Source organism: Monodelphis domestica, chromosome 1, assembly GCF_027887165.1.
Source record: "Monodelphis domestica isolate mMonDom1 chromosome 1, mMonDom1.pri, whole genome shotgun sequence".
In the NCBI taxonomy this organism is placed as follows: domain Eukaryota; kingdom Metazoa; phylum Chordata; class Mammalia; order Didelphimorphia; family Didelphidae; genus Monodelphis; species Monodelphis domestica.
Window position 1 is genome coordinate 627785091 of NC_077227.1, and position 27011 is coordinate 627812101.

At 36.6% G+C, this 27011-nt stretch overlaps 1 protein-coding gene across 1 annotated transcript in view; it reads left to right on the forward strand.

The window, feature by feature from the left end:
* Positions 1 to 27011, forward strand: part of TMX4 (thioredoxin related transmembrane protein 4) — a 131847-nt gene that overhangs the window by 92363 nt on the left and 12473 nt on the right. The window contains exon 6 of the mRNA XM_056813909.1: positions 907 to 1008. Coding sequence (XP_056669887.1) covers positions 907 to 1008 — 102 coding nt within the window. The remainder of the gene's footprint in view (positions 1 to 906; positions 1009 to 27011) is intronic.

Consider the following 27011-nt stretch of genomic DNA (forward strand, 5'->3'; position numbering starts at 1 on the left):
TCCAATACCTCATATTACAGGTGTAATAGCTGGGCACTTTGTGTTTGTGACTTGCTCAAGAGCATATAGGTTGTGTCTTTTCCTGGGTACCACATGCAGATTTCTTTCCAGTTGACGTTATGAGATTCTTAATTGCTTTGTATTCCTATATGACACACCATCAGAATCAGGCTGAATATTTATATGCTAATAATAACCACCAAAGAATATTTGTTCTCCTGAATGACTGAATAGTTCACATCAGTAGTAAATTGACTAAAAAACAAAACAAAACTGAACTTCACATTTAAATTGTTTCTTTAAAAATTACTTGCTGAGACCTGGAGTGACAAATGCAGATAATATATTTTAAGAAAGATATTGAATTAGTGAAGGTCTTTACATTTTTTTAAGCTTACATGTAGTTTGGGACAACTAAATATTGGAGGGAAGAAATAGGGATAGAGAACACTTTATTCTTTAAACAGTTTGTCTTTAAATAAAGCATTTTGATCTAATAACAATGATAGGAAAAGATATACAAAAATATGGGTTTTATGACTGCCATATGTCTTTGGAACATTTCAGCAGGAAAAGCTGAAACATAGCACAGAATATCATTAAGGAAATATGGAAGAAATCCTGCATGATGGATGAATGGGCCAGTGAATTCCCTGAGTGCCTGAAGAGTTTAGGATATTCACTTAAACCTTATATTTTAATATATTCCTTTACTCTAGATCTATATTTTTCAAGAATTATGGTTATTAAAGGGATCAGTTCAGGTGCTGAAATATGTTCAATGATTGTTTATAATTCACATAATTAAGTTAGTTCATATGTTTGAGTGAATACAGACTATAGGTAGTTATGTTCTTTCTTGATTTCAATGGCAATTAATTTAGTCATTTTTTCTTTCATTTTTAGCAACTTCACAGCTATTTCACAGGGACTCTTGGAATTCCAGTTTGGGGTTCATACTTCATCTTTGTTTTAGCCACACTGATAATTGGCCTTGTCCTTGGTCTGGTAAGAGTTTTTTTTTTCCTCCTTTCCCCACTATAAACTAAGGTTCTTAATTGGTAATCCACAGCCTCTTATGGATTCCTGGATAGATTTCTTGAAATCTTTAAAACTCAATGGTGAAAAAATTACATATCTGCTTTCACTAACTTATCTGAAATTTAGTACCTTTAATTACTAAAAAAAAAAACATTATTTGGTAAAATCCAGTGACTTTATCAGAGTTTCAAAGATGTTAAAAACCACTTCTTTAAAGTTAATTTCTTCATAGTTGAAGGTAAAAACAGAAAACAAGTAAGTATTCAATCTTTCTTATATAGGTTTTATATAACTTAAGAGTTATTGTTAAATTTTCTTGTAATATTTCCCTCACTCTAAGTTGTTCCTAGTATTGTAGTATAATTAAAACTCCCTTGTCATCAAAAATCTTATAGTAGTTGTTTGTTTCAACTGCCTCTTTCATTTATATCTTTAACATCCTCCATAATAAGTCATCTAAATTATTGCCTGCTTCTTCCAGCTGGCTGTCTTCTGATGATGGTATGCATTGTCCAAGAAATAGCCAAAAGGGTCAGTCCTTTGACAAACTAGTCAGTTATATATGCAAATATCGCTCATCTGCTTAGAGCACTGTGCTAATGAGTACCAAGTCATGGGTTTGGCCCACAAACTCATGGACATAGATCATAGGATCTGGAATTGCAAAGAACTTTTAAAAGTCATCCAATCCAACTCATACTTGATAGAGCATCCATTCAACCACATACTTGATAAAGAGGTTTTCTAGGCTTTGCTATAACAGTAATTAGAGCATATAATTATATGTTGTATTAAAGCACATAATAATAATTAGATCAACTTATTATTTGTCAAGGTAACCTATTTCACTTTTGGATAGCTATAAATATTAGGACATTTTCCCTGACATTCAGCCTAAAGTTTTACCTTTTGACTTCTACCTATTGCTCCTAGTACAGCTTCATTTCATGTGGGCCCTTTGAATTTTACTGAGTTTTATGACCAAAGATATTATGCCAAGCAAACCCTCACTTTCCACCTGTTATTCTGCTTGGTTTAGAGTCCAGGAACAATAACACTTCCTCCTTCACACCACCCTTCCCCACCCTTCAGTTTGAGAATTCTGGTGACTTTTCCCCTGCCCCTCTATCCCTGCTCTTTTTCAGAACTTTTGTACATTGACTTCCTCCCATTAGTTTGAAAGCTTCTAGAGGGCAAAACTATTGTTGTTTCTTATTTGCATCCCTAGTATTTAGAACTGTACTTGGCACATAATAGGCACTTTATAAGTATTTGTTGGCTGCTGACAATCAACAAGATCAGTTTATGTATATATTGTATAATTGTCTTGTTTTGCCTTAAATGCCTGTTAAATTCTGGGGAATTTCACTAATTCCAATAGTTATATGCTTGTTACACAGTTTCTGAGTAGAATGTAATGAAAATAGCTGATGACTTAGGGATGGAGAAAAAAAAAACAAAATATTTCCCAGCATCATAGAATTTTCAGAGTTAGAAGGGACTTGAGGAACCATCTAGTCTAATCAGTGTACAAAAACAAATCCCTAGCCAATATGTGAGTATCTAGGCTTTGTATGGAAATTTGCAATGAAGGGATGCTCACTTCCTCTGAAGGTACCATATCTGACTTTTGAGTAGCTTAAATTATAAGAAAATTGACCCTGCCATTGAGCCTACATTTTCTTCTGGGAAATTTCCATCTGATGTTCTTGATTTTTGCCCTCTGCGATAAATATAATATATATAATCTCTCTTGACATGAGAATTAAGGAGACTAGATAAAGGCTTTGTGTAGAAAGATGGGCTTTTAGCTGGGATTTAAAGGAAGCCAGGGAGACCAGGAATTGAAGATGAGGAAGAGAATTCCAGGTGTGAGGGAAGCCAGTGAAAATGCCCAGAGCCAAGGAACATTGAGGCCAGTGTATGAGAAGTGAGGGGAAGGGGCTTGTATAAGGTGTCAGAAGATGGACAGATAAGGTCTGCTTAGATCATAGAAGTCTTTGAATGCCAAGTAGGACTTTATATTTGATCCTAAAGGTGAGGATAGGGAATGAACCAGTAGAGTTTTTTAATCAGGGGGTCACATGGTAGTGTCGATGCCTTAGGAAAATTACTTTGGTGTTCAGTGGAGGATGGATGAGAGTGAGAAGAGGCAGGTGCCAGGCTGACCAACCAGCCGTGATTGCAGTAAGGTAGGAAGGAGAAGATGAGGACCTGCCCTAAGAGGCTGCAGTATCAAAGGAGAGAGGAAGCTGCATTCAGAGAGCTGAGTGGACAGGCTTTGCCCTCAAATTGGATGTGGGGTTGAGAGAGGAGTCAAAGGTGGACACCTAAATTGTGAGCCCTTTATAGTAATAAGGAAGCTCGAAGGCTTAGTGGGGAAGTTCAGTTTTGGATTTGTTGAGTTCAAGATATCTAATAAGCATTTGGAGATGAAAGGATGAAGGTCATCAGAAAACTTAGGGTTAGATAAGTAGATTTGAAAATAATTAGCATAGAACATATCATTGAATCCATGGGAACCAATGAGATCACCAAGTGAAATAGTATGAAGGGAGAAATGAAAAAAGGATGTAGCTGATGCCTATAGTCCCCTTCCCCTTGACATGATATTTTACATTTAGCATTTTTGTTGTGGTTGATAATTTAGGATATACAGCTGCATTTGTGTGTATATATGTATCTATATATATATGTGTGTGTGTGTGTGTGTATCTATGTATATCTGTATGTGTGTGTGTGTGTTTTTACTAAAAACATTTAAAGTTTACTCTTTTAACAAATCCAGGGACAAAGAATATAATCCAGGGCAACACATATAATAGAAGACAACTGGGATATTTTCACAGATAAAAGTACCCTTTTAAGTCATCCTATTGTTCGTCTTTGAAAGTTATTTTTATTTTCACATGAAGATCTTTTCTGTTTGCCTATAAAGAAGTCCTTTATTAGTTCTGTGACAGATAATGGATTATCTTTTGTTCCTAATTAGCATGTGCCCAGTGTGAAGACCTTTACTCTGCTCCTCCTTTTTTGTTTTATTTATTTTTTGGTAGGTTTTCATAGAAATTTGCTCCATTATTACAGGAACATGGCTGAATCTGCTGGAGTAGTGTTTCTGTGTTTATTAACTTGGGGAATTAGTCTCACCTGAGTGTACTCAAGATCAGATTATTGTTAGATAAGAGCTGGTAACAATTTACTTGATGAAGTAATGAAAATTATCCTCTCAGCATGAACTTTGTTTTTGAAGGAATTTAATGAATGTTTATTGACTGACTAAAGTTGACCTTTTATAGAACTCATTCTTAAAAATTTCATTAAGCCCTCTCCCAGGTATTTTTCATATATCCCTACATATACATGGTTTTTTTTTTTTTTATTACACTGCAAACTCCTTGAAGGCAGAGACTATTTTGTTTTTGTCTATATTGCTAAGACCTAGGACAGTGCTTGGCAATGGTAAGCACTTAATGAATGTTTGTAGTTTTTTTAAAAATATGTAATAAAAGAAAATTCTGTTTTATGGCCATCTTCCTCCTCATCACATATATACAGTCCCTTAAGTTTTGCAAAGTGCTTTACAAATGTTATTTCATCTTATCTTTACAGCAACATTAGGAACATATCACTTGCAGTTGACAGATAAGGAAACTGAAACATTTTAAACAACTTGCCCAGGGCCACATAGCTAGGAAATATCTGAGACTGGATTTGAATGCAAGGCTTCCCTGACTCCAAATGCAGAGTTCTGTTTCCTGTATCACATAGCTGCCTTAAGAAAGAAGAGAAGCAACCTTGTTTGTTGTTTAGAGGTAAAAGTAATATATGTCATTGTATGCTTTGAAGAAAGGTATAAAGAAAACTAAAAATTTGATCCTCTTGTTTAATCAGGAATCAAAAATAATTCTAAAGAAACAATCAATATTTCCTAAATCAATATTTACTTGTAACTTAGCAGGCAAAGAGAGAAGTAAGGCATTTCAGGCCTAGGGAACAGTGTAAATAAAGTTATAACAGAAAGAGCATGAGGCATGTCAGGGCCAGTAGGGGGTGGTGGAAGGGGGAAGGTTGGAGTATAATTTTCCAAGTTTGCTTGGAATCTAGAGATTGGAAAGGGATTGGGATATGATAATGCTAGAAAAGTAGAGCAGTGCTAATTTAAGTAAGACCTTGAAGGCTCATCATAGACTTTATTTTTTACTTTATTAGGGAACCACTAGAATTTCTGAGTAGAGAAGTTATATGACTATACATAATAAAATTGTTTTGGCTACATTTTGAAGGGTGGATTAGAGAAGAAAGAGAAATCCTAAGGTTGCAAATAAGAAGGAGCAGGAAACAAGCATTTATTAAGTATCTATTATCTTTCAGGCACTGTAATAAATGCTTTACAGATATTATCCCTTTTGAGTCTCACAATAACCCTGGGAGTATTATGCTGTTGTTATTGTTCAATCATTCCAGTTGTATCTGATTCTTCATGAGCCCATTTGGGGTTTTCTTGGCAGAGATATCAGAGTAGTTTGCTTTTCCTTTTCCAGCTCATTTTATAGATGAGGAAACTGAAGCAAACTGCGAAGTGACAGGGTCACACTACTAGTGTCTAAGATTTGAACTCAGGAAGATGAGTCCTCTTGAGTGCAGGCCTGGTACTATATCCACTGTGCCACCAAGCTGCCCTATTAATAATAATTATACTATTGTTATATTATTATTATTATTATCCCTATTTTACAGTTGAAGAAACAGAGGCAGACAGATTTTCCCTGTGTAATTCACCTAACAAGTGTCTGAAGCTGGATTTAAAATCAAGTTTTCCTAACTCCAGACTGAGTGCTCTATCCATTGTGTCATCTAGTTGCCAGTGACGTGAGATCAGGCGAATGGACATTTCATGGATTATACTACTGAAGTCAGAAGGGAAAACAGTTTTGGGGGGCAAGATTATAAACCCTGTTTATGATATTTTTTATTTAAAATTCCAATGGGACATCCAAGTGAAGAAGTTCTGTAGACACTTGTAAAGGTAGTTCTGGAGCTTCAAAGAGATGTTAGAACTAAATGTGTGGATTTGGTGGGTAATCTGTATATGTATGGTCGTGGAACCCTAGAGAACCTACTATGGACTCAGCACATAGGTTCAGAAATGTTTCTGTTACTTACCTCTGGGTCTTAGGGCAAGTCATTTAGATTCTGTAGTACTTTGCTTCCTCCTCTATAAAACAAGGGAGTTGAATTAGATGGCCTCTAAGGCCCCTTCCAGCAGTAAATCTATGATACTTTGATCAGTGGGCAAGAATGTGATTGTCCAAGGAGTCGATAAAGAATAAGAAGATTGCCCATATATATATATATATATACATTCATATGTGTATATATAGTAAAGCTTTTTCTATGTATATATACACACAACCATGAGTGTACATGCATTTATATGTAATAAACCCTTATTTTAATGCTGAGTCTTTATGTTTAAAGTGCATTTCTTGTTAGATTTTTGCTTTTTTTTTTTTTTGGTGAGTGAATCAGTCAATAAGTTTTATTAGGCCCTTGCTGTATTCCAACAACTGTGCTAAATGCTGAGGATACAGAGTTCTTTACCCTCCAGGAGCTCACAATCTAATCATGGAGACAGTATTCAAACAACTGTGTATAAGTGTGTCATATATAGGATAAATCAAACAGAAAACAGGACACACAGAAAATTTTACATAAAAATTTAGCTTTATATGTTTATTATAACACTGCTCTAGAGCAGAGCCTCACATTTGATCTGTTGACATAACCTTTTGGTTCATTTCCTTGTCTCCAATCTCTCCTCTCTCCAAAACATCTTCTACTTATCGATCAAACCAATTTCCCTAAAACACACATCTGGTCCATTGCTATTGAGTCATCTCCAGTGGTTGCCTCTTATGTCCAGGACCAAACATCAAGTCCTCTTGTTTTTAAAAGCCTTTATATGCTGGCCCCTTCTACCATTCCAGGTTTGCCATACCTTCCTTCCACTTACACTAAGATCCTATGACACTGGATCCCTTTTATTCTTTTTTTATTGATATATTTTATTTTTCCATAATTTCCCATCATATCCCTCTCACCTTTCTCCCAGAAGACCATCACTTACTTGTTCTTTATAAGAATAAAAAAGAGGAGAAAAAAAGCAACTCAGCAAAACTTATTCATTTAGTCTGACATTTTAGTGTCCCACACCTCCCTCTGCAGAGAAAGGAATTCTAAAGAACAAAGACCCCTTATAAGGCTCTCTTAATTAAACAAGGAATTCATGGTCCTTTAATTGTCCAAGGAGGGACAAACATTCTAGAACCATGACACCCTCAAATAAACCCAATTAGATCTCTGTTGCAACTGATGCTATTCTTGCAGGAACCCATAATGAAGAAATTTATTTTTTGCCTTTTTTTTGCCAAGATAAGTTTTTTGTGTTTTTTTTTTGGCCAAGATTCTTGTTTACTTCCTTCAGTTACAACTTGACTGAAACTTCTATTAATACTGTCACTACTACTTTGTCATTCTTTTTTATACAGATATGTAATAAATTATTATAAATATGCTCATCCAAGAGAAATAAATAGTCATATTAGTCATGTCCAAAAACCCTAATCCCCCTCCCCAAGAAGGCAGGCAATACAAAATTTTATATATCTATATATCTATATATCTATATCTATATCTATCTATCTATCTATATAAAATCATTTAATGCATGTTTCTATTTTCTGTATGATGTAAAATAAGACATACTGGTTATGCTAGGGGAAAATTTGTGGAGGAAATAAAAATGAAAAATGTTATGTTTTGATCTGCATTTCAATTCCATCTGTCCCTTCTATGGCTATAACTATTCTTTTTTGGTCATGAGTCTCCTGGAATTGTCCTGGATGCTTACCTTGTTTATAAATAGTTAAGTCATTCACAGTTGATCATCATGCATTCTTGTTAGTGTGTACAACATTCTCCTGGTTCTGCTCACTTCACTATGCATCACTTCATATAAGTCTTCAAGGGTTTTTTTGTCATCCACTGGTTTATTTCTTAGACACAATAGAATTACACCACAATCATATACTACAATATATTCAGCCATTCCCCAATTGATGGTTTCTAGTTCTTTGCCATCACAAAAAGAGCTGCTATAAATATTTTAGAACATATGGTTTCTTTCTTTTTTCCTTGCTCCCCTTAGGAAGTAAACCTAATAGTGGTATTACTAGGTCAAAAATTATGTATATGAAAAGTATTAAATGATATATATCTAAAACCACGAGCTACCATTGTAATGGAGATTAACGAGAATCCTTTCCAACAGACTCAAGATACACATATGAACTATATAAATACTTGTATTTACTCTGTTTAGTAATACAATTAATATGAACAGTTTTGCAGATATTGATACACCTAAATAGTTGGGAAATGAATAGTTTTTCATGGGAAGGTTGTTAGCAAATGATTGTGCTATACCTATATTCAGTGCCCCAGCCAATTGTTAATTTATATAACTAGAAAGAAATAATAAAAATCAGATGGAGGAAGAAAAGGTCAGGAATCTCAAGAAAATAATAAAAAGGAATGAGAACAAATGGACTTTAGTAATGCAAGATCTCAAATTAATCTACAAAGCAATGAATTATTAAAATACTATGGTGCTAGTTAAAAAAAATAGATTGGGGCAGCTAGATGGCTCAGGGAAAGAAAGCCAGTCATGGAGACAGGAGGCCCCAGTTTCAAATGTGGCCTCAGATATTTCCTAGCTGTGTGACCCTGGGCATATCACTTAACCCCAGCTGCCTAATCCTTAACACTCTTCTATCTTGGAACTAATATTTAGTATTCATTTTAAGATGGAAGGTAAGGGTTTTTAAAAATAAATAAAATATTGATCAGTAGACTAGATTGGGTCCATAACATATAGAAGCAAATCTAATACCCTAGTATTCAATAATACAACAACCCCAACTACTGAGTTCAATACTGAAAAACTTGGGAAGATTGAAGAGCAATATGGAATTTTAGTTTCAAACCGACACTAAACATCTTTTCACATCAAAGATTAGTTCCAAATGAGTATATGACCTTGGTGTAAAGATCACATCACAAATAAATTAGAGAAACATGGGAAAAATAGTTATTATATTGTGGATAGGAGAAAAATGATCAAACAAGGGATAGACAGGAGTATACAAGGTAAAGTGGATGATTTTTATTATATACAATTTTTAAAGATTTTGCACTAATTTACTGGAGCTGTCTTCTTTCACAACTTGAAAACATGGAAATATGCATTACATGATAATATATGTATAACCTATATCATATACCTGCTTTCTTGGGTGGTAGGGAGAGAAAGAACATGAATTGTAAAATATCAGAAAATTAATATTAAATTGTATTGACATATAATCTGGAAAAATAAATTTACCAAAAAAATAGTGAAGCTAAGATTAGAAAGGAAATAACAGAGATAAGGGGAATTTTTATAATGAGTTTCTATAATAAAGGTCTCATTTCCAAGAACTGTGGAGGAGAGAAATTATAAGGCATGCAAAAGGACAAGAAGCAAGAAGCTAGAGATTGATCAGCTGTCAATCAAAGGGAGATTCCTATTGGAATGTGACTGGGAAACAGTTGAAGGCAAAAGCCAACTTCTGGCTGATTTTCTGGGCATTTTGGTTGATGGTGGTGATCTTGAAGGAAGAAGCTGGGTTTATCTCTAGGCCTTGGCATAATCAAGTTGGAGGTGGCCTGGCTGATTTGAAGGCAGAAGAAGGACAATAGTCCATATATCTCTCTCTGACTTTTTCTGTTTCATGATAGTTACTGAATTGCCAATTCTCTCAATATTCTCCAACTTAAGACTCACAGTAGAAAATACGGAAACCTCCAACCCTCTTACCTCCATCCTCCATTTTTCCTGTTTTCTCCAATAAACCCTTACTTGAGATAAAGAAAAGAAAAAAGTATTTCCTCTGAAACATCATAGCTCACCCTGAGTGACTTAGAAGGATGTTGAAGAAGAAGGGGGAAGGGGAAACTGAAGAGGGGAGAAAGGGAGATTGGAAGAGGGAGGGAAGTTTAGAGGGAGAAGGGTAAGATAAAAGAAAGATAGTTGCCTGATCTATTAGTTGTCAAGAACCCATCAAATATACCCCCCACCAATATTATCTATTACAGAACTGATTCAAATTTATAAGAATCAGCTATTCCCCAACTGAAAAATGATCTAAGTTTATGAACAGTTAGTTCTCAAGGGAAGAAACCTGGACCATTTATAGCCATATGAAAAAATGCTTCAAATTACTACTACTGAGATTCTACCTTCTACCCTTCAAAGGTCAAAAAGCTCAAAGATCAAAAAAAAAGATAAAGATAGATATCAGTGAGGTTCACCGATGTGCTTTTGTTGAACATGGAATGCCTACAATCATTCTAGAAAGCAATATAGAATAATACACAAAAGGTGTTTTAGGGAGATCACGGAGATAGATTTTTACATAAACAATCATAATTTTATATTATGGCTCAACATCATGAATCCTAATATTGGTTTTGCTTTTGAAAATGAACCTTAATGACAATATACAAAAATACTGAAATAGCAGTTCTTTTGTGGTGCCAAAAAACTGAAAACTTCAAGAAGATACCCATCAATTGTGGAATGTTTGAATAAATTATATGAATAAAGTGCTATAAGAAATGAAGAAAAAGATGATTTAAAAAAACTTTATAAACCTCATAATTGAAGCAGACACAATCAGAAAAACAACATATACCATAATAGCAAAAAAATTAAAAAAAACTAACAATAAGGAGTATCTATACATATACACATATACTTAAATATTTATATGTGTGTGTGTGTATATATATACACACACACACACACACACACACACACATATCTCCATTGAAGAAATAGGTTTTGCTCAATCTTATGTATTTGTTACAAATAATGGATAGTTGTAGAGTAACAACCAGATCCCAGGTGATATTATATAAGTGTAGGTAAAGTCATCTCAATTTCATAAATTTCTCTTGAAACAAAGCAATTTTCAAGCTCCAAGGCAGGCAGTTAGGTGATATAGTAGATAGAGCACTAGGCCTAGAGTTAGGAAGAAATGACTTCACATCTAGAATCAAATATCTGTTGGCTGTGACTCTGGACAAGTCACTTAACATCTCTCTGCCTCAATTTATTCATCTCTAAAATGGAATAATAGTAGCATGGGCCTTCTATGGTTATATAGATAACATGAAATGGTTGTAATGCATTTTGGAAACCTTAATGAGCTGTATATGTAGCATCTATTATTACCAACGTCATCAAATAGCAATAAAGAAATCAGCTCCTGGGAGTTACCTAGGTTTGAGAATTCCTTGGATGGGATACTAAAAGTTAAAAGGGCAAAAAAATAATATTAGGGAAACATTAAAGTGGAAGGCATGTTTTTCTTGGGTGTCTTGACAGGTAGAGCCAGAGGAAAGTAAGTGGACTGGGGAGAAGGGGTGGCAGCCAAGGCTCACTAGGAAGTCAGTTAAATAGGTTTATAGTGTGAATGAATGAATGAATGAATGAATGAATGAATGAATGAATGAATGAATGAATAGTGAAATAATAGGAGACTGTGATAGTAGAATGAAATTCCAAAATCTCTTGCCCTAGAAATAGTACAATTCTTTGAGGAGGTGAAATCTAAACTGTAACCATGTTGGTATTTGGTTTTTGTGAGATGGAGAGAAGTTGATGGAGTTGAAGCAGTTGAAAAATTGTAAGAGAGTGGAGACTTTTAATTGTACTTTCTTGCTCTCTATTGTTGTTTTGTAATATAATGAAGTAAGGGCCAGGTAGGTGGCACCAGGCTCGGAGTCAGGAGGTCCTGGGGTCAAATCCTGCCTCAGTTGCTTCCTAGCTGTGTGACCCTGGATGTGAGAGAGACAGAGACAGAGACAGAGAGAGAGGCATATAATGAAGCACATATGGTGTAGTACATATTCTATATTGCGCTTCAGTGCCTGTAACATGAATTGTGTATACATGCTTTGTCTTTCTACAGCTGGGATTATAACTTCAGCAACCATGGTTACTTCTGTCTTGACAGCTTTTTTCCTATAAACAGCTCTAGAAAGCTGAACTGTCTTGATTTTTTAGTGAGCATTTTCATTCTCATTCTGCCAGTCATTTCATAATTACATTTTTAGTATATTCAAGAATTATTATTAGAGAGAAACCTGAAGTCATCTAGGTCATAAAATTATAGCACCCAGAAGGCCACAGAAATCAGCATTAACACAATCTTTAGTCAGATGAGAAAACCAAGGCCCAGAGAAGTAAAGTGATTTGCCTGATGTCATACAGGTAGTTAATATCTTCAGGAATACATTATTCTCACGGTGAATTATACTCACTCAGAAATAATGAATAATTGAGTTTCACAAACATTAAACTCTTTATCTACTATGTGAAAGGTCAAAAGTAGCATGGCATGAAGAAGGGCCAGCTCTGGAGTTAGAAACATCAGCTGTTTACCATGGACAAATGACTTAGCATCTCATTTCCCTGCCAGTTCTTCAACACATGGATCCACTTGACATTTTGGTGAACCCTATGGGCCCCTTCTCAGAATGTTTTTAAATACATAAAATAAAATACTTAGAATTACAAAGGAAATGAATTATATTGAAATGCAGTTAACAATTTTTTTTATGTTCACATACCAAAGTTAAAAGTTATTGCAAAAGTTGCCTGTCTAGATCAGCAAAGATAGCTTTCATAGTGGAAGTAGAAGCCAACCCTAATCTACTGACTCTTCATATATTCACCTACTTTCTTTTATATAATCTTTATCTTCAGCCGTTGAACCTCTCAGTTCTCTCTCAGGCATCTCTCCTTCACTAACCACTCTCTTTCCTTCTCCTTGTCTTGACCTCTTGGTGAGTTAATTCAACTCTACTCTATTTTGAATCTTTAGCCCCCTTATATCTGCTGAATGAAGGTGGAGAAAATCACGCAACTATTGTGAATGGGTCCACTACAAATATATGTTAAATAACCTTAACTGGTCTACTAATCCTGTCTCTTCATTCATATTTTTTGCCTCATTATTTCTTTTAAGATTATAATCTCTCCCCCCCCCCCAAATGAATGTTATTTCATCTAGCTTTACAAATAGTATCCTTTTGGTAATTTGATTACTGTGACTCCAATTCTTTAAATTATTTTCGATTATATTGAAGTCAAAGAAGATTTTTCATTTGAGGTAGCCAAACAATGGGCAAAATGTTTGAGGCAGATTTTGATCATTATATAGCCTGTCAAAAGTAGCAGTCCTTCCCCATCACTTTGCATAGTTAGATAATATCTAACATCAGATTGTATTTTGCTAGGCACAATATAAATCTGTCTAATGAATAACAAGCTTAGTAACTTGATTTTTATTTTTTGCTCACATCCTTTAGGGAGTAAACCTAAACCATGAAAAGACAGAGAATAATAATTATACATGAATTTTACATGATTTTGCTTATTGATATTTCATATATCCATTTTGATAGTTATTTTACCTTTGATAATTTTATTCTTCAGTTGTCTATTCTTTCTGCTCTCATTTAAGTCTACTTAATGACAGAGTCAAAATCTGTGACACTGTCATCTGTTAGAACTAAATGGAAGTGACATGCAAGTGTGTTGAGAAGTCTCAAGATAATCATAGGAACACGGGTTTCCAAAGGGGGAAAAACTCACTTCAAAAACATTTTCTAATCTTCCTCAAACCAAGAAAATATTTCTGAGCTAATCCATTTATACTTGGCTGGTTAAATAAAAAGCCTACTCATTTAAGAGTTTGATATAAAAATTAATAACAATATGTCAATATAGGTTCTTAAATAAAATCCTTTCTTCTCTTTGTTTTGTATCATTCTGTAATGCTTAGTGAATAGTTGGGGACATTCTAATACTGAGAACTCAATAATAAATTAGAAAAGAGAATGCCATTCCTTCTATGCTATATTGCCTTGCATAGCTTCTCAATGTAAGGTACAAGGTTAGGCACTGTGGAAGATAACAAAAATCAAATTTTTAAAATTAAAAAGATACTCCCAATTTCAAGTTTACACTGTAGTAGAAGATATAAATACACAAGTATCAACTAAAGGAAAGCATCCTAAATGTGGGGGATTAATAAGGGCTTCCTAGAGAACATGGTAAGAAGTTTAGACTACAGAGAAGTTACTTTTAGTTTTGAGATGAGGACTGGAGGAGTGAGGGAATAGAAATCCCAAAAATTTCATGGAAGAGGCCTTTCACAAGATAGAAATAGGGAGGACGACATTCTACTAAAGGGAATGCTATGAATAAAGAGACAGTTTTAGGAAAATGCAGGAAGCATATTGTAGTAGATACCACCATTAGAGGAATTATGGTAATAGGAAATGCTAGAGCAGTAACACCAGGAAGCCAACTAGGGGAAAGACAGGGTCTTGGGATCCTCCCCCTACCCTACTTCCTGTTCCCCTTCAACTGTCTTGAATGTTCTTCTCAGAATGGTAAGTTTAAAGGTTTCCTCTAATAACTAACTCACAATTAAATCTTTCAACTAAGAGGTCTTTTATTCTTTTAAATAGAGGAGGTAAGGTGAGGGGAAGGGGTGAGAGGAAAATAGGTCTCCCTAATTTTATATATCCCTGTTGATTGATGATTCTAAGATGTATTCAAATTCAGGAAATAATGTTTTCTTTCCCTAAGGGGAGATGTTGACAGCAAAGGTTGACAGGTTTTCTTCTGAGCTAAACCCAAAAGTCTTCTCAGCTCTTAGTCATATGGATAATCAATGACCAAAGAGAGAGTTTTTCTTCCACCTTCTCTTCCAACAAACAGCCAGAGAAGGAAGTGAAGTTCAAGCAGCTGGACTTCCCTAACTGCTCCCTTCCAGATTCCATTAGAACTCTGTCTCCATCTCATTTGATTGGCATTTTACCAAGTTCTAAGTTTCTTGCTTTTTCTGCAGATCCATTTTGTCACTTCTGAAAATCTCCATTTACAATATTCAGAGTATAAGGTATATGGAAGGAAAATAGGAAATATGCTGGAATCAGACTATAGAGGCTTTTATTTGGCAGTTTATGAGGAATCAGTACATATTTTTGAGAAAGTAGAGTGATAAAATTAGAATTTTTATATAGGTTTACATAGTCAAAACAATTTTCCTCAGAAAAAATACCTCTGCTAACATTTAAAATTTCTAGTCAACTATCCATCAGTTGCTACTGTGACATTGTTTTCTGTGACTAATTGATTTAAAAGACCTGTCTTCTAGGGGAATAGGAAACCCTCTGAACTGGCAGGGCTTCCAATGTTCTTAGAAGGAGTGAGAAGAATAGGGTTCAGAACAAAGTCCACATCCTTGATTTCAGACTGGACTGTGGGCAGGTTTTCAGCATTCATCTGCCTTTGTTATTTGTAGTCTGGTGTGATGGTCAGGAACAGGGGTCATAGTCCATTTGTCCACTAGTTCAGGGTCACAGTCCACTTGTCCATTGGTTCAGAGCCTCAGTCCATTTTTCATACCTCCTGTAACCTTAAGAGAGGTTAGAGGGGTTCCTGGCCCTAACTTAAGCTAGGTCTATGAATGGAGTTTCCTAGTGGTATGGATTCCCATTCCAGGACTGCCTCATGGACTTGTCTGATTTCCTTATTAAGTGTTCCTGTTGTGGGAGAGCTTTAAGGACTGTTTGCCTTTGTCAAGAGTGACAGACTCCAATAGCTAGATTTACTTTTGTGTCTAGGGGAAGCCTGTACCCCCATATCATTCTTCCCTCTTTAGAACAAGGGGAGAAAGGTAGTGGCCCATCTTTTGTAATTTCTTCAAAGCTGATAATGGATATAGAGCTATTTCTGTGAGAGGGAGAAGGGGGAAAGGGGGGGGAGGGGATGTAGGCACAGGTGTCCTTAGGGCATGTCTTCAGTGAACGCCTGTGTCCTAATAGCTGGGGACCTGAAGGCTTGGAGATCTAGAGGTGTCCAGGCAACAGTTTCCCCTAATTGGCACAAGGAGATGGTTAAGGCAGGCAAAAGTGTAGACGCTAGGATTGGGACAAAAACTGGAGCAACAGATAGAAACAGAGAGATGAGTTTTTCTACCCAGGTTCTGGAAGAAATCCAGAAAACTCTGGGATATATTTCTAAGCTCAAGATCCAAGCTTCAGTTTTGTAAATTAAGGGTGCAAATACAGGTCATTGGTTAACAAGCCACATTTAACTGGAGCTGGCACTTTGAAATCCTAATCTTTAACTACTGACCTATTTGGGTGAAACTTTCATTTTAAAATTTGCATTAAAATTGGCAGCTGGGTAGCTTAGTGGATTGAGAGTCAGGACTAGAGATGGGAGGTCCTAGGTTGAAATCAGGCCTCAGGCACTACCCAGCTCTGTGACTCTGGGCAAGTCACTTAACCCCCATTAACCCTTACCACCCTTCTGCCTTGGAGTCAGGTATGGGTTTAAAAACAATTTTTTTTGCATATGTGCTGAAGTCAATTTCATTATCCAAAGGTTCCAGATAACCCATTCAAGCTTTTTCTCTCATTATTTCCTCTGATGGATTTGTAGGATTTAAATTAATATCCAACACTCCAAGAATTATATTTTATAGAGTTTATTAGTAATCACTTGAAGTAGAAGTAATAGAAGTAAAAAAAAAACAACCAAACCATAATTATTTAACAAAATTAAGACCACATGACTAAGTTCTCCTTTCCTGTTTAAAAAGCCTGATCCACCAAAACTGTGACAGGAAGAGAATAAAGTGAGAGGCGGGGCAACACCAAATTTATATTCTCCCTACGTCAGCATATAACATGAAGAGAGTGGGGTGCTGTGAATTGTAGTTTTTAAGGTAACAGATTCTACACATACACAGGGAGCTATGATCCTTTGGGAGAATAATCTTCCTAATGGATAATTTAAATATAACTATCTTATACCTCTGAACATCTTCTAACTAAAGGTGCATATAGTCATTGCACTTTCTAAGAAGAAATTACAATAGTTAGAGATAAGACGGAAATAGAAGAGAGAGAGAACAAAACCAATGTTTGTTAGATGCATTGACAAAAAGCCAATTGGGTGGCAGTCTCCTTTGGCATAAGAGTTTACATTCAAACTAAATGCCTTCAGCCCCCCACAGTTCAATTTCACTACATCCCAAAGTTCATTCTAGATCTTTTGGTGCCATGTGTGGTTTCTGAAGGCATCTTCGTGGCACCTTCTCCAAGCAATTCACTTTCTTGATTTGGGGAGGTAGCAAGTTTCTTTTCTTAAAATTATTCCAAAACAAGAAAAATTTTTATAAAACGAGAATTTTATAACAATTATACAATCCCCCTTGAGGAGGGTGTTGATAAGCCCAGGGATACATCGCTGAGTTATGAGGTATGTGAATCAATTGTTAAAGGGAAATAAAGAATATTAAAAAAAGAAAAAATATAGGAAAAGAAAAAAAATGAAATATTATCTAAAAATTCTGAGTAGGCAAGAATAAGCCTATAAAAGGTCCTAGAATCAGGCCCAATGAACTGATTTATGTCTCACATGCCTGTAGGACCATTGTATCAATATGTACTTACACAATCAGTAGCTAGGACTACAGAAAATTGCCACACTTATGAAAGTCAGAAAAGGGAATAGATTTTTGTAGCAAATGGGAAATAACATTCCCTTGGCTGATTTTACCTTTGCTCTCAGGAATAGGGGAGCCAATATTCTAGCCAAACTGAGATACTTTTTGGAATATGGCATGGGGAAATACTGCATCTGACATCAAAGAGCCACTTCCTCAAACCCCAAACAAGTCCTCTGTCTTGGCACAGATTCTCATCAATCCCACTGGGATTGGTTGGTCTCCTTGACCTTGTGCTCGTAGACACTGTGCAGATTAACTTTGTGCTTCCTTGGTACCACATAATGGCTCTTTTGTGATCAGTTCTCCTGGAATCAGACACAATCATTAATCAAAGTCCCATAATATTCCTCAATCAGTGGCAGGTTTCCATAGTCCAAAGCTATTGAGTATGCATTAATATAAGAGCTAATAGATATTTTAAAGTTATATTAGTTAGTGCAAAATAAAAAAAAAATAATCCTGGTAACATGTGCTTCAATTACAAAAAGAAAACTCAAATGTTCAACTGCACAGACAAGGAAAAACAATACAAATTTTTTTTAAAAAATAAAATATATATATATATATAGTTCGCCATCAGTGACACACTGTGTTTGCCCAACAGAGGCAGAATACAAAGGTTTCTCACTCTAGAATGAGATCCATTTCCTTTTTTAACTTGGCCATGATCCATAGAATGAGTGTACATAATTTTTTGCCAAGCAATAGCTTTTCAAAATAGTAGTGTAGCAGCTAATGCACATTTAAGAAGTACCAAAATCTCCAAAATCATAAGAATATATTTAATGACAATAGTAAACAAACCCACTATCATTAGGATTCACACGAGTCTCTAGCCACTGAAGCTCATGGATATTTGTCACAAGTTCTCCAGATCTAGCAAATCTTTTAACCTTGGCTAAGATATTTTTAACAAAGTCTGTTACTGCCATCATTCCAAAATATGGCAGGAGAGCCCAGAAAAACTTATATACTATTGATGAAAACTTTTGGGGTCTAAAATGTCACCAAGAATCTAGATCATTCTGGTGGAAGGATAGAGTAAGCTGAAGAATTACAAATATTAAAAAACACTCAGAAGCTACTAGGCTTATTGAGAAATGCTCCCTCTCATGGGCTGTTCAGGGGTACCATGCACCCTAGGAAAAACTTTCTACCTCTCAGATGAGATTATAACCCATCATGGGGTAACCAAAACCCTTGGGAAACCTTCCTTCTCTGGCATGAGACTATAACAGCTATCAAAGGCATGATTTTATATGTCCCATCCATTGCAACATGGAGGCAAGGACTACAATAGTGAAAATCACTTCAGATGTCTCTTCCATTACATTTTTATAAATGCAGAGGTGGGGAATATAATAGTGCTACAGCACTTCACTTCAGGTACTAAATGGACTTTTTACCTCTTGTTACAAACAACTCAGAGATAGGCAAATGATCAATCAGAGTTAGTAGTGCTACTAGATATCTAAAAATCATTTCTGAAGGCCCCTTAAAATCAATTTAAATTTTCAAGTCATTAAATTCTCCAAAAGTTATATACAGGTTGTTACCAGTTTGATGGAGTCCATCCATCATCATCTATGTCGTCTATGTGACAACTAACAAAGGTAAAAAGGCGCAAAAGGCCATTTAGGCAACATGGGACCTTGATGGATTTGGTGACAAACCCAGCATCCATAAGAACCTCTGGTTTTGCCATGGAAAAGGGTTTGTGAAAGTTATTTATGGACTTCCCCTATTTTAGGGTTAAGTATGGGTGTATTTGGTTTTATTGATTAAATTTAAAAGTAGGCAGTGGAGAGTTAATCCCATCTTCACAATTCTCCCTATGATATTTTGGGAGACTAGTCTTCCCAGGTGAAAGCCTCAGGGCCCACTATTTTTACCTAAGGTAAAACAGCCAGCTTACTGCCAGTAAGGTAATTTCAGCTGTTTTGTGTTTTTTGTTTTTGTTGTTATTGTTTTGGAAAAAGAAAAGAAAATTTGGTCTTTTTCCCCTAGCTGTAATTGTAACTTAAGAATCACCTACAAAAATGCTGACTTGAGGATAGTAACAAAGTGAAGAAAATTGAGGGTAATCATCACAATCTTCATGGTTGCCAAAAATGTAGGATGTAAATTGATATCCAACACTCTAATAATTATATTTTATAGAGTTTATTAATAAAAGTAAAATGAATAAAAAGGAAATAGAAGTTAAAAAAACCCCAATTGTTTAACAAAATTAAGACCATGTAACTAAGTTCTCCATGCTTGTTTAAAAGGCCCACTCCACCAAAACTGTGACAGGAAGAGAAGAGAGTGAAAGGCAGGGCTACACCAAATTTATATCCTCCCTACCTCAGCATGTGACGTGAGGAGAGTGAGGTGCTGGGAATTGTAGTTTCTACGGTAACAAATTCTAATTACCTAGCTTCTCAAAATCTTACTAGTTTACAAATGAATTATGCTCTTTAACTTTTGCTCTACTATAGATCTAACTGAAAATACCTTCTAGGTACTCTGTAATACTCGGGGTTATATAACTTGTCTCTCCTTCATGGTAAGAGAGGGAAATGAAACAGTTACTTGCTTCAATCCACTCTACCAGGTACCATTTCTTCCACATACATGATATAAAATCTGTTCCTTTTCCCATGAGGGGGTGTGATGGGATGATTTGCAGGAAACGACTTCTGTTCCTCCATACCCAGTCTGGTCTGGAGGCCTGGAGGGTCCTGTCTGCCTCACTAGTATCACCCTGACCCTGAGGTCTGTGATCAAGGGAGCGACCCAGAGGGGCATCCTCAGACCAGACTGAAGGAAAGAGAGGTGAATCCTACATTTCTCTACACCGAGCACAGAAATCATGATGCTAAACAGAGTGGGAGCTGCTGGCTCAGATTTTAAGAGATCCCTGCCTCACAGGGGAGTCGGATTTCCTGTCCCCAGACAGCAGCTCTGTTGTTTCTAGCAGCGGCTCAAGTACCTGTGGCTCCAGTGTAGGTAGTGGGCAGTTGTACATTAAATAGAGCTGCAGGGCAGTCGTTGACTCTGCCACTATATGCACTGGTCTGGCCCTGCCTGGATCCCATCAGGCTGGTCCTAACTGATAGGCAGCTCTCCTAGGTTTGGAGAGGCCAGTCTGAACTTTGGCCTTCATTCTGCTGGGGCATTCGTTCTTTCCGTGCCCCGTTTCTCAGTGCTGTGCACCGAGTTACATCTCCACTATCTTGCACAGAGTCAAATTCTCACTGACTTGATTAATGAGGGTTTCTCTTCGTTGCTAGCCATGCTTGGCTGGTCACAGAGCTTCCTCAGCAGGCCTGAGATTTTGTTTTCAGGCAGCCGGCTGAAGGACGTCAAACTGGTTTTCCTAGCTATTCCTCACCAGGCACCAAGAGCTCCGAGCCAGCTGGGAGTCATCTTGGCCCCATAACCTGTCCTAAAACCCTTGATCACCCAGGACAGGCTAGTGGGCTTAGAGGGGACCCACCCATTTCTAATGTGAGTCGTATCCCCCATAGATGCCCGCAGTACAAGCATGCAGAGGCTGCCACACACCTACACACACTCAGGCACTGAGGGGAGGTAACAGACATGTGCCCATGACCTTCCCCGGGGAAATTTGCACCGAGAGGTGACCAGTCTCCCTTTCTGTCATGACGACAGGCCTGAAAAACCCGACCTACACCATTCCCGGAAGAGCTGACCTAGGAGGGGCGGTCAGTCCCTCCTGGTTACTTGGGTACCCACAAATCTTAGCTCTCCGAGCTTTCCAGAGCTCCTTCGTTCCTTATTCCTGTGGAGTCTGGAGGGAAGCGCAGTCAGGCAGTCCGAGGGAGCCCTGCCCAAAGCAAGCCCCCCAAAGGGTCCAGGTGGTGCTGCTCAGTTCACTGCCGGGGTCCCAGGGAGACGCCAAGCTGTCTTACTCAAACCGGTGACCCCAAAAGCCAACGTTATGGAGGTGTCCCGGGCAGTGCACCATATGTTAGGGAACTTTCTGTTTAGCCAAGCGGGAAAACCATAATTGTCACTCCAGAGGAAGGGAGGAAGGGAGGGAGGAACGAAGGAAGGAAGAAAGGGAAGGAGCGGAGGAGGGAGGTTTATTACACAGGGTTCCAGAAGGGATCTTTGGGCCCCGAGTTGTGGGACTCTGGCTGTTTTATAGGTTTATTTGGGGGCACATACAGACACAGGGGATTACATGATTGGGTGGAAAAGGGGGAGCAGCCCTGTGTCCTGTTACAGTATTGTTTCAGGAGGTTGGGGGGGGCGGCTTTAGGCTTGTAGAGTCCTTAGTATGGTACAGGCAGTATAAGACCAGAACACAGATCCATCATGAAATTGTCAGGTCCCAGCATGGGAAGTAACATGCCTTATGAAGTGGAGCCACTTGCTTTGTTCTCGAGTTCCAGCAGATACAGGAGAAGGAGGGGCTATCAGTCACCCCATCTGTATGTGTCAGCCTCCCAAAGCCAGGCCTTAGGACCTAAGGGGAAATTGAGGATTTTCCACTACAGTGAAAGAACAGGTCCTTGTATTTGTGTGTCTTATACCTATATTTACATGTATGTACATGTTCATTCATCTACAAAGAGGGCATGGAGTGGGGGCAGACCCAAGATGACTCAAATTCTATTACTGGCTCAGACACTAACTGCCTTTTTGTAACCCCAGACAGTTCCGTTAACTTCTGTGGGCCCAGCTTTTCCATAAAATGAGGAGGTTGTAGGACAGGATCATATTCAGTTGGTCAGCAAGCTTTCTTTAATCACTGCTTTGTGTTAGACTGCCCTGGGGATAAAGAAATGAAACGCTCCTTGACTTCAAAGAGCTTATATTCTATCCAGAAAATTGCATGTATGCAAATAAAGACATGCAAAATTTAGATACAAAATAAATAAAGGGTACATGGTGGGGGCAACAAGTTGAGGAGATCAGGAAGGGACGAATATAGGAGGTTGTGATTAAGTTGAACTTTGAAAGAAACCAGAGGTTCTTAAGGATGTGAATTCTAGGATAGTTTCTAATTCTAACATTTTATAGGGAGGAGTACCAGGACCTTGACTTGTAGTTTCATTGGCATAGGGAACTCACAGGTAAGAAAACTCGATCTTCCAATGCAAGTCAGTACCTTCTTTTCAATTAGAAAATAGCCTAAAGGAGTAAGAAATAAAGTAATTTGCCTAATATCACATCACCAGTCAGAGAAAAGACTTCCTGGCTACAACACTGGTCCTGTTATAGAAGTACTTATAGTTCTATAACTATATCACACTGCTTCCTTTTATGATTCTGTAATACACAGATAGTCTGGTACAATGAAAAGAATGTTGGATTTGGAGTCAGAAGTTGAGACCAAAATTCTTGCTCTGTTACTACCCCTATAATCTTGGATAAATCACTTAAGGTCTCTGCCTTCTAGTTTCCTCCTCTGCAAAATGAGGGAATTGGATTAGATGACCTGTAGAGTTCCTTCCAGCTACAATATGTAATCCTATAATAATCTCAATTCCTTAGATCATTAGCTCCCCACCATCACCCTCCCCATTTCTGAAAAAACGGCAACAAAAGCAATATCCCCTACTTAGATTTACATATCAATTCAATGGACTTTGTTGCTTTTAATTTTGTCTATCTCTTTTCTAGTTTCAGGATTTCTAATTGGGTATTTGAAGTTTCAATTTATTGTTTTTCTAGTTTATTTAGTCATATGACTAATTGATCTATTGTTTCTCTTTTGTTGCTGGACACATTTAGAAACATAAAATATCCTTTCAGCATTGCTATAACTGTGTCAGAATAATTTAGTTTGTGTCACTGTGATTTTCTTTGAGGAAATTTTCTATGATTTTGTCTATGATTCATTTTTTTTTAAACCCTTGACTTGTGTCTTAATGATACTGAGTGTCAGTTCCAAGACAGAAGACTGGTAAGGGATAGGCAGTTGGGGTTAAATGACTTGCCCAAGGTCACATAGCTAGGAAGTACTTGAGGTCACATTTGAATCTAGGACCTCTCGTCTCTAGGCCATCTCTATCCACTGAGTCACCTAGCTAATCCCAATCGACCAACTGTTTAGGAATATGCCATTTTAGGTTACAATTGATATTTAATTAAAATTTGCTTTTTTAAAAATTAGCAGCAGTTATTTTCTCTCTCACTCCTGTTTACTCCTTCCCCATCTCAATGTCCCCATTCTACCTTGAGAAAGAAAAAGAAGAGTTATAGTAATGTATATAGTCATACAAAATTAATTCCTACACTGGCCATGTCCCAAAATATATCTCATTCTGTATCTTGAGTCTTTCATCTCTCTCTCAGGTAGGTAGAATTCTTTTTTGCTGGTCCTTTAGAATTATAATTGGTTATTTCATTGTTCAGAATTCTTGTTTCTTTCAAAATTGTCCTTTTTTGTGATATTATTCAAATATAAATTATTCTCCTGGTTCTACTCATTTCACTCCATACCAGTTCATGCAAGATTTAGCAGGTTTCTCTCAAACAGTTCCTTTAATCATTTCTTACATTATGATCATTCCATTAATTCATATAGTAATTTGTTTGGCTATCTCTTCCTATAGTTAGTTTTAATCCTTTCTTCAGATGTATACTTCAGAATATACTTTGATTGCTTTTTATAAATAAATACACATGGATATTTCCATTTTTCTACATTTGTAAGATTTTTATAGACATGGTCAATATTTGTAAAGGTGCCATGCTAGACTGAGATACAGGTATACTCCATTCTGTTACTATTTCATTAGTCTACAAAGATCTAGCTCTATCTGATAAAACTAAACTTCTGTTCAGCTCCTTAACTTCTTTCTTGTTTATCTTTTTGTTAGACTTTATCCCAGTCTAAAAGAATATCAAGGTTCCTCCATTATTATAATTTCACTATTTCTCCCTATAATTTGATTAGCTTTTCTCTAAAATTTTAGATTCTCTTTACCCCTTCAGTGAACATACATTAAATATTTATACAGGGCTATTATCTATTGTGCTTTTAAACATAATTTAGTTTCAGAATTTATCTTTTTTGTGTCTATTTTTCTTTAATTATTGCCTTGTCTGAGATCATGTCTTTTAACCCCTGCTCTTTTTGAGTTCACCCAAAGAAATAGACTTTGCTCTAGCCTCTGATTTTAACTTAGTGCGTATCTTAATGTTTTAAATGTTCTAATGAGCAATGTATTTTTCAATTATGCTTTTTAACTCAACCCTCTAACCTCTTTTGTTTTACTGATGAGTTCATCCCATTCTCTTTCATGGTTATGGTCATTGTGCACATTCCTCCATGCTTCCTTCTGTATTTTTCCCTCTTTTTGTCCTTCACTTAGCACTTGACAAAGAAGAAAATGATAACAAAATTGGACCATGCTAACAATCTATTATCTTTTTCAACTTTGGTGCTCATCTTCTTTTCCTCTTATTCCGTCCATCACAGGTTTTTACTTTTTCGTTTAAAGTCCTCTTTCCAAACCCACCTTTGCTCTTAAACTTCCTTTTACCCTTTCCCTGTTTCTACCTATTTTCCTATTGAGTTTAATGTATTTTTCCAAATTCTTTTTTTTATTTGTATTCAAACTTCCCTTCCACTTCATAGAAAAGTGAGATGCATTCAGTGTTTACTTCCTTCAACCATTTCTTCATGTTTGTATGTACTTCATCTCTTGTGGGTTATTATGTAAGATAATTTCCCTACCTTTCCTCTTTCTTTATTCCCTATTATATTCCCTTTATGCCATCTATTTATCTTATTTAGCTCCTCTGATCTTTAGACGGATATTTGTTTTTTCTTCTCCGGTAAGAATGTATGCATTTCATCATTGTATACTCACTTCTAAACATACTTCTCTCTCTCATTTAATTTAGACTCTCATGTTTATATTTCAAAGATTTAATTCATCTGCAAGTTATTTTTTTTGTCCAAGATGGTCCTCAATACTGTTAAAGTCCCTTCTCTACCCTATCTCCCCCATCTCCCAGGAGGATTATACTCCATTTTGCTAGATAAGTTATTCTTGGTTATAAATCTTTATCTTTTGCCAGTGGGGTTTGGCTTCTTTGGTAATCTGGCCCTGTCTCCCACCATAGCTCAGGTGAGCTACCTGGGGTGCTGGTCTGCCTGCCTGCCTCCTGCTGTAATTCTAGACTGCATGTTTGCTATACCTCCCACCTGCCCTGGTTTGTCCTTACTTAGAATCTCTGCAAGTCTTTGGCAGTCCTCTGGTACCATCTTGAACTGTATAAAAAGAGCTGATAGCTACTATTTTTATTTTTTTGTTTATCAGTGTTCTTCCTGATAATTTTTTTAGATCTCTTTTTTATTTGTAGAGAATTTGGATTCCTCACCATGTTAAAAGGCTACCATTTTAGTAAAAAATATAAAAATATCAATAACCAAAGAGAAAACCTTATCTCCTGCTACCATATTTTCAATTTTATACTGGTTTCCTTCCTTCCTTCCTTCCTTCCTTCCTTCCTTCCTTCCTTCCTTCCTTCCTTCCTTCCTTCCTTCCTTCCTTCCTTCCTTCCTGCCTTCCTGCCTGCCTGCCTGCCTGCCTTCTTTGCTTCTTTGCTTCCTTCCTTCCCTCCTTATTTCCCTGAAATTGATCGTTTCAGTAGCCTAAACCATGCTTTTATAAACAGACTTACTTAAGAAGGTTTGCATTGAAACTTTCTTGGTCCAACTACTTCATGTGAGTAGTCCTTCCAAGAAGAGCAACTACGTTACATAGTAGATAGACTATTGGACCTAAGGACAGGAATACTTGAATTCAAATCCAGCCTCAGTTACTTTTAGCTGTCTGACCCTGGGACCATCAATTAATCTCTTCATGCCTCAGTTTTCCATATATAAAATGGGGATAATTATAGCATCAATCTCTCAAATTTGTCATGAGAATAAAATGAGAATCTCCGTAAAGTACTTTGTGAATCTTAGAGTGCTATATAAATGTTTGGTATTGATATTATCATTAATCATTGTAATTCTTATTTATATTATATCATAAGACCTCCAAATAGGTTTTGGTCAAGGTGGTGAGTTATCCCCCTCCCAGTTTTTTGACATTATTGTGTGAATACAGAAGTGGAATATGTGGGGTCTCTACATCATTTACCTAATTCACTGATCCTTATGGACCTCATCATTTCTATCATACGTCACTCAGATAATATTTTTTTTGCTTCTTCTGCATGGTATCTATTTGGTAATATGTTCTAGCATACCCACAAACACTATCCCCCATCCACCTCTCTGTTGTCTTT